At 38.3% G+C, this 8,460-nt stretch overlaps 1 protein-coding gene across 5 annotated transcripts in view; it reads right to left on the bottom strand.

The window, feature by feature from the left end:
• Nucleotides 1-2,709: 2,709 nt before the first annotated feature.
• The window catches only part of LOC115221608 (phosphatidylglycerophosphatase and protein-tyrosine phosphatase 1-like), an 18,748-nt gene continuing 12,997 nt past the window's right edge, over nucleotides 2,710-8,460 (bottom strand). For all 5 annotated transcript variants that reach the window (XM_036511072.1, XM_036511075.1, XM_036511074.1 and 2 more), the window contains exons 2-5: nucleotides 7,595-7,812; nucleotides 5,618-5,698; nucleotides 4,175-4,366; nucleotides 2,710-2,942 (exon numbers count right to left, since the gene is read on the bottom strand). In XM_036511072.1, coding sequence (XP_036366965.1) covers nucleotides 2,808-2,942; nucleotides 4,175-4,366; nucleotides 5,618-5,698; nucleotides 7,595-7,812 — 626 coding nt within the window. In that variant the 3' untranslated portion in view covers nucleotides 2,710-2,807. The remainder of the gene's footprint in view (nucleotides 2,943-4,174; nucleotides 4,367-5,617; nucleotides 5,699-7,594; nucleotides 7,813-8,460) is intronic.

Here is an 8,460-nt window from a genome sequence, read left to right on the forward strand (position 1 = left end):
ATTTGTATCTCTCACACATAAATCTGTATTTCAGACTGGTTATCTAGTTATCGTTTCTTACTGATTCTTCTTTCCTTTCATAAAACAGACTTGCAGCTAACAGTACGCCTCAAAATAAGATCTAAAACAAGGGCACTCAGAGAGCACAAACCTCCACCAAGGCAACACCAACATCCTCTCAACGATTAGCCAGAGATTTTTTTTTTTATGAGAATATGTGAAATGAACGACTGCTCTCACAAACGGGAATACTAAAAATGAACCTGATCGCTCTCAAAAATTAAGTTTTAAAATATCAGAAAAATAATCCAGAATCCTTTTCTGGTACCGGATCAATTGGAAAATCTAATCAGTTCGTGCCAGTCATGAAGCTAAACATCTCTGAAAGTTTCATCCGAATCCATCCAGCGGTTTTTGAGATATTTTGTCTAAGGGACAAACAAACGCAACTGAAAACAATACCTCTGCCTTCGCTAAGGCGGAGGTAATAAAGAAGAATTGAGAAAAAATAAAAACAACTGAAAGTAAAACCAAAGTTATCAATATTATCCACAATATGTTTTGGTTTTACGAATGTAAACTGAACAATTACCAAAATAACTAGGCATGGTGTAGAAATAAAGAAATCCTGTGGACATGCACCACCACACAGTAGGGTTAAACTGTCTCCGTTTTAGCACCATCACCATATTTTTTCCATAGATACCTTTAGCAGAATCTATTCAGGTGCAACTATTTAGGCCAAGTCACCTGTTTGATTTCGGAATTAGTCCAATGTATATTTAATTTAATTAGAGGATATGTTGACCTCATGACAGGATGGTTGCATCCAAGGAAATATGGTTTAATACCTAGTATTGTTGGGGAATGAAATTCCCTTAAAACAACAAGTATCATCATCATCGTTTAACGTCCGCTTTCCATGCTAGCATGGGTTGGATGGTTCAACCAGGGTCTGGGAAGCCCGAAGGCTGCACCAGGCCAGTCAGATCTGGTAGTGTTTCTACAGCTGGATGTCCTTCCTAACACCAACCAAGTATATATGTATGAATATAGTTTATATCCAGTTAAAAGAAGGAAAGAAAAATGAAGAAAAGGAAGTTAACAATTATTCATTATTAACAAATTGGTCATCTTCGCTTCTTTCAGCCTTTTCAATTAATACTCAATAATTTAATTACAAATTTGTACATCAAATTTGCATTTACGTGACATGAGGATAATTTCATCAGAGGAAAAAAAGGTGCACTTTGGGATGTCATATGCAGACCTATTAGTTCATTTCAGCAGACCACAAATAACATCCCAAGGTACACCTTTTTTGTCTCTCTGATGAAATTATGCTCATGTCACATAAATATAAATTTAATGTACAAATCTGTTATTAAATTGACTATTAACTGAAACGGTTGTAAGAAGCGAAGATGACTAATTTGTTAATGATAAATAATTAACTTCCTTATCATCATTTTCTTTTCTTTTTTTTAACAATATATATATATGTGTGTGTGTGTATAATTGTTGTCATCATTTCTGCATAGTGTTCTCCAGTGTCATCGGTTGGACAGTTTAACAAGAGGCTAGCAAGCCAGAGCTGTGCCAAGCTCTGTTGTTTGTTATGTCATGATTTCTATGGCTTGATGCCCTTCCTAACACCAACCACTTTATAGGGTGCACTGGGTATTTTTTTTTTGCTTTTCCATGACACCAGCACAGGTAGGGGTTACCAAGTAACTTGCAGGTCAAGACAGTCCCCTTAACTGGGGTAGGAGAGTGGCATTGAAGGAGGTAGTTGATGAGAAATTAAAAGAACAGTGGAGACAGAGAGATTGTTAAGTGGGGACCAATGTACTTAATAAGCCAAAATAATATTTTAATCAATTAGAATTAAACAAATAATGGAGAAAATTCATTAACTTTTTTTAAATATTCAAGAAGCACAAGGGAGATAACCAATACCAAATCATCTTTTTCTACCAAATATTTTTTGTATCAAGAATAAGAAAAAATTGAAATGAATACATTATATACGTGTGTGTGTTTAATTTTGAATGTTCATTAATAACCTACATCAATCAACAAATTTCTAAAAACCGAAGTTATTATCCTGCCTCCCTTCAGATGTATCCAAGGGACTTATGCTGTTGTTTAGCCCTGAGAAAAAGTCCCATGCTTTTGAGCTGAGACAATACCATCTTAATTTCAGACTCGCCCAGCATTTGAAGAGCTTACTCTCCAAACCAGCTCTATGCACCGGTGGGATGATGTAACTCAGTCCTGCTAGGGGCCTACATCCTTTTGCACAATTAAAGCTGTGGCAACAATGGGCACATCTTGCATCTGCTGTTCAGAGAATACCTTTATTCCAGGATGGAATTTTTCATTGAATGTTTTAACTTTTTTTCAATTATGGCCAGCCATATGATGGAACATACAACTGTGATGCCTGGTCCTGAAGCTTTATGAAATGTGAAAAGCCCTGCATTGGGCCCTTCCCACTCTCTCAACAACAAATACATCTGCTCCAAAGAAGAGAGAGTCTGCATTTCTGGGTGCAAAACAAGGACACCAGTGTCGCATTAGAATTCTCGTTCACCAAAGAAAGACATCTAAACATCTAATCAACCAGAATCCCTTCAAGCCAGTGCCATCCCCCAGCGTTAACCCAGTCCCGTGACTGAAAGAAAAATTAAAAACATAAAAATCAAATAATTTCAAAGCCTTGGTTGTTGTTGTTGTTGTTGTTTATTGCAAAATTTGTCAATTACAGAAACAAGTTGTGTTCAATGCAAAAAACTTTGTTGGTACTATGCAGGATCATCGAGGTTTTTGTTGCTTAGGTAGAACTGGTGGAGGAACTCCTTTTGTACGTTAAAGATTCGAACATGAGCACGGCAAGAGACAATATGTTGCCAGGCTGTCAAATCGTCCCATCCATTGGCCTGAAACGAAACAAAGATACAGATTTTTAAATTTATGTTATGTTTGGCAGGAGTCACCAACTGAAGCTCATAAACAGACTCACTGCTTGTTTACATTCCTTTTTTCTTTTTCAAAACAGTCCATGCTTATTTATGTCCCCACCACCACCATGCACACACACACAAACATCCAGCGATGGAATAGTCACCACTGATGAGCTTTAATTTTCAGTGAAACTACACTCGTATGGTGACCTCACACACTGTGGGGTGGTTATCTCCCCTGTCAGTGCATAGACGTACTTTTTTTGTGGCTCTAAGGGTCTTTGACTTGTATTTCTAGCAATGTAAGTGCTACCCTGCACCCTCAATCACAATTAGTGACACTTGAATTTTCCCTTTTTGGTTTTATATTGTATATAACCACCTTCGTATTTTATATGTACCGTAAACCCTCGAGTATAGTCCGCCCTTGAGTATAATATGCAGGGGGTTTTTAGGGGGCTGTACCTCTGCAAAACCTAAACCTTGTGTATAATACGCACCCCTTCTCTAACTTGAGTCGAGGAGGTCTATATAACATCCTTGGTTTGTAAAAATGTATACGCTAACGTCCTTTATTATTATTGTATATATAACATAATGCAAACGCGTAGCTTTTTTGTGCATTTTGCTTGCAGAAAATAAAGAAATAACAGTAATAACGTTTAATAAATGTTGCTTACTGCGAGTTATGGATGATCCTTTTATGACTTCATTGCTTTCAGGCTTAGCTTAAGGTATTTTCGCGCCCGACATCACAAAATGCGTCTGAATAAACATTGCCGGACAGCAAATAGAGACTCGGACATTGCTTAGAAAATATTTTTTTCATTTTTAACCTCGTATATAGTACGCACTAAGGATTTTGACCTTTAAATTTTGGGGGAAAAACGCGGATTATACTCGAGGATTTATGGTATGTAAAAAAACAATACCTGAATGCATATTCATGTTACCTTGCCATTTGGGGAAAACAGACATAATATAAATAGCTGCAAGCTAAATAAATAGTACAAAGAATGCTATCTGGTGCTCTACCAACTCTGCTATACACCATCTGTTCCCAAATTTATGATAATGTCAGTGGGATGTGATAGAACTGTTGTGTGTTGTGATATTTAAGACAAACAGACAGAATATTCAATGAAGCCAACAAAAGATGAAAGGAAAAATGAATTTCGGAATTTGGTCCAATATTTTCTCAGACTTACCTTTATCAAATAACAAGCGACAATTGTGGCACTTCGTGTCCGACCAGCTTTACAGTGGATGTAGACAGATTTACCCTTCTTCTTGTAACGATTAATACAATCCAGAGCTTCTGAGATTTGTTCATGGGAAGGAGTTCCCACAAAATCAACAATTTTCAGTCTAAGATACTCTACTCCCATTTGTCGCCATTCCTGCAAACAGTAATTTGGTGAGGACAGTAAGCTTAAATTGTAGTTGTAGTAGTAGTAGTAGTAGCAGCAGCAGCAGCCACTGACTACTATGAAAGTAGTGACTATTATTATTATTATTGAGTGAGAGAGCTGTGCATGCCATCAAAGTGACACTGGGGTAAAATATACGAAGCCCAGTATACCCATCATGACTACCCGTCTGATAAGGGTACTCCAGGCACATGCATCACAACCATATGTGCGTGACATGGTGATCTCATATCAAGATAAAGAGCGCATGGCCTTGTAGGTGGGGGCCCAGTTAGAATTTTCTTCTGGTCGAGTAACCCATCCCACTCAAAAGGTCCCTGAATAAGGGTTGTTTAAGGATGTTGAACGAACCACCCTTGTTTCCAAAGGTGAATTATCCAAACCTCTAAGAATTCCTTCTCAACACATGGCTATGATGCTCCCCCACTACTTCTGCTCATGATCAGAGATGCACATATCGTTAGCCACTAAGGAACATGCTCAAATGGTTATGGTCAAACAACTGATAAGCAAATCTGTGGTATTGAGCAGAATATTTGCTGTAGCCCATCTTTCATACCAAGACAAAACAATGTACATGATAACACTTCCAATCAGTTAAGATCAGAAGCCATGAGAGCCACTGTCTGGTACTGCATCGGGGCAGTTATTACTATTATTATTATGATTATGATTATTATTATTATTATTATTATTATTATTAAGATTATATAGGACTGAGGTAACTCCTCCAGAAGTTATACAGAAATAAAAAGTAGAAGAGTGCCATAGTGATCATGTAGGATTTCCGTTTCCACTGAATACATTGAGCAGTGATATTGCATCAAGTTTTGCCGACAGCTTAGTGAAACTCAAGCTGAAACCATCCAGAAGATTCATCAGACTTTTGAGGATGACACCATGGACAAAAGTTGGATTAAGGAGTGACACAACATGCATCAGTCAAGTGTGATCAATGCATTCCATTCTAATGGAGGACTTGTGCATGTATATTTTTAGAATGACCTTGTAGGGTAGGTGTGAGAGGCTGGATCTGGCCAATTTGAACATAAAAAGGGCAGAACATTAAATGTTAAAGGGTTAAACACAATAACGTGATTGGAACCCTATTTCATTGACTCCTCATTCTTCCAGAAAGATGAAAGTCAACCCGAAAGTGATTAATTATTTTGTAATAATTAAAATAAAAACAAAAATTTGCAGCTCAAGGCTGGTATTTACCTCCTCTGTTGGTGTGAAATGTTTAATTTCATGGTCCAGGTTGGCCGAGATTATACCACGAACATTTTCTTGATTAATAAGCTGCAAATAAAATTTAAGTCAAGTTTGATAAACAACTAATTTAGACAAATAGGGGTTGGCATCCCTGTGGAGCCAGGGACAGTTTGGCTTCATGTTCAGTTATCTCACTGCATGGAACCTTAGTGAAATGGCCTTTACCACAGCCGGGGAATAATGGAATAATTGCTTTCCTCAATTTGTCATTATTTTCAAAATTAATTTCAGCAAAGAGGATTTCATTAAAAATATGGTAATTGAGAGGTTATAATGAAAAGCCAGTTCCAAAGTTCAATGGTGCCATGCCTCTGGAACCAGTTTCCTTGTGGCAGTTTACCTGACTGACAACAGCTTCAACTCTTTCACAGTTGAGTGATCAAAAATAGGAAGAGCATCAGTCATTCACCCATAAAAACTTCAAAACAAAGGGGCCTTGACTGGTTACTTGATTTACTAAAAGTAGCAGCAAAGACTCCTTCTAATAGCATTGCCACCAACATCACCATCACCACCACTCCCACCACTATCATCTTTCACTATCTTTCTCCACCTGTTGAAGCCGTTGTAACAGTTGTGGTCCCATGATTGGGTGATGAGTTCTGACCACCCATGGGATTTGAACCCATGGATACAATTTACATTCAGAACAGAAAAAGGCCAGAACATATGCAGTGAAGTTATTTCATTTGAGGATGTAACGATTCCATCAAGTCACTGTCCTGGACTGGTCCTTTACAAAGACCCCAGACATTTTGTCTCCCTAATTAAACCCTAAACAAAGTAAAACCATGTCAGAAAATATATTTAACCCTTTCGTTACTATATTTATTTTGAGATGCTCTGTGTTTCTTTCAATTACTTTAAATATAACAAAGAATTTAGTAAAATAACTTCGTTATCATTAAGCTAGTGTTGGGAACATAAATTGTGACTAAGGTTTGGTGGAAGATTTTAATTCAGAACTTATGAAAACAAGACATTTGTACTCAGAGCCAGGGCCGGTTTCAGCCGGGTTGGTAATGAAAGGGTTAAGTGACTGAAGAAGCAAAAATAGATGGGATAGTCATGAGTGGAATGTCTTTGATCCTGAGTTTGCTTATCAAAGCTATCCTGGAGTTAAACAACAACAGCAACAAAACAACAAAACGATGATAACCATTAACCATTAATGTTAACGATCAGCATCACAACATGGTATTGTTGCCTAGAAACCAATTTTGGGCAACAGAATCCATGGCAGTTTGCAGAGAACCCAGCAGAGGTTGAATGGAGAGAGACTCTCAAGAAGTGAAGGTTGTTTGAGAGAAGAAATATGGGAGAGTCTGAAGTGAGAACTTATATACTTAACAATCTGCCATCACTTTACCAGCTCAGATGACAGGACAAACAATGAATCAATGAAGGAACTGTCAAGTGGTTGGGGGGGGGGGCACTTAATGGCTCCTTCAACGGCCAAATCTCTCTCTCATCACTTCCAACCATCTTCAAAAAAAAGAAAGGACACATTGGATAATGCAATCCAGGATACACTTTGTCTATAATAATAATAAGAACAACAATAATAATACCAAATGGTGATCTTAAACATTGTGACCCAAAACCAGGAAACTCAAAAGAACCAGAACTACAAAGAATTTTTCTCGTGAGTACCGGCCAGAGACTGAGAAAAACATTGTCAACTTGAAAATACCGGATTCTCTTAAAACTTTCAAAACTGAAAAGCTGCAAATTTAACAGAATCCTGCTTCTCAGATTCTAGTCTCCTCCCCTTACATTATATCATCTCGGTGCTTTTTAAATGGTCACATCTGAAATATTCTTGATAACAAAAGGCCTGCTCAGCTAGAGTTGGTCCAGGCCTGAACAACAACAGGACTAATAACAGTGAAAAGAAATCTTTTAACTGAAGAAGAACCTCACCGTTTTGGCGATGGGCCGCAGAGGCAAGGCGCCCAGGATGACAGTCTCATCGATACGATCATACCAGTTGCGGCTGCTTACTTTGGACATGCAGTAGTTGTAGAACAGTGAAGGGTAGAAAGCTACTCGGGAAAAGACGTAGGAACCTATCCATGGCATGTTTCCACAAAATTTTTTTCTCTTCTTTCTGGAAACTTCTAAGTGATTCAAATCAGCATCTGTAATGACAATATACAAACTTTCTTCATTCTTCTCCTTTAAACAGAAATGGCTGATGGGAAACAAGATATGATCCTAAGAAGAAACCCTAACCTATTCAGTAAGTGAACACAGCTGGCCAAGTGGTTCGGGCGCCAATTCCATCCTACTCGGGTCTTGGCTTAAATTCTTGGAACAAGTGGCACATTGCACCCTTCAGCAGGACACTTCAGTCTACTCAGGTAATGAGTAGCCAAGTACAGGGAGCGCCTGGTACTGAGCCCTGATCAAGGCTGATGGGACCAGGACAGGGTCTGTTTCAGCTCCCTACAACATAAACAACTAAAACATTTAGCAAAACTGTAAGAGATGCTGCCAAGCCATACTCGGAAGCAGGAAGGGAGTCGGGGGGGGGGGGCTGCCTGTTTGTGTTTTAATCAATTGTTCTTCAAAAAGAAATATCTAAAATAATAACAATGCCAATCACCAGAGATCAATTAAACAACCTGAGGTGTGGAATGGATCAACACACGTTTTGTGTCCATTAATTCTTGTCACTCTTGGGTGTCACCAATCTGCTGTAACAGAAGAACTGTGGCGCTTTCAGGTTTGGAATCTCCAGGTTTTATTGACAAATCTATTTGAGTGACCATGTTGAGGCTACCTCA

This window comes from Octopus sinensis, linkage group LG18 (assembly GCF_006345805.1).
Source record: "Octopus sinensis linkage group LG18, ASM634580v1, whole genome shotgun sequence".
Lineage (NCBI taxonomy): Eukaryota > Metazoa > Mollusca > Cephalopoda > Octopoda > Octopodidae > Octopus > Octopus sinensis.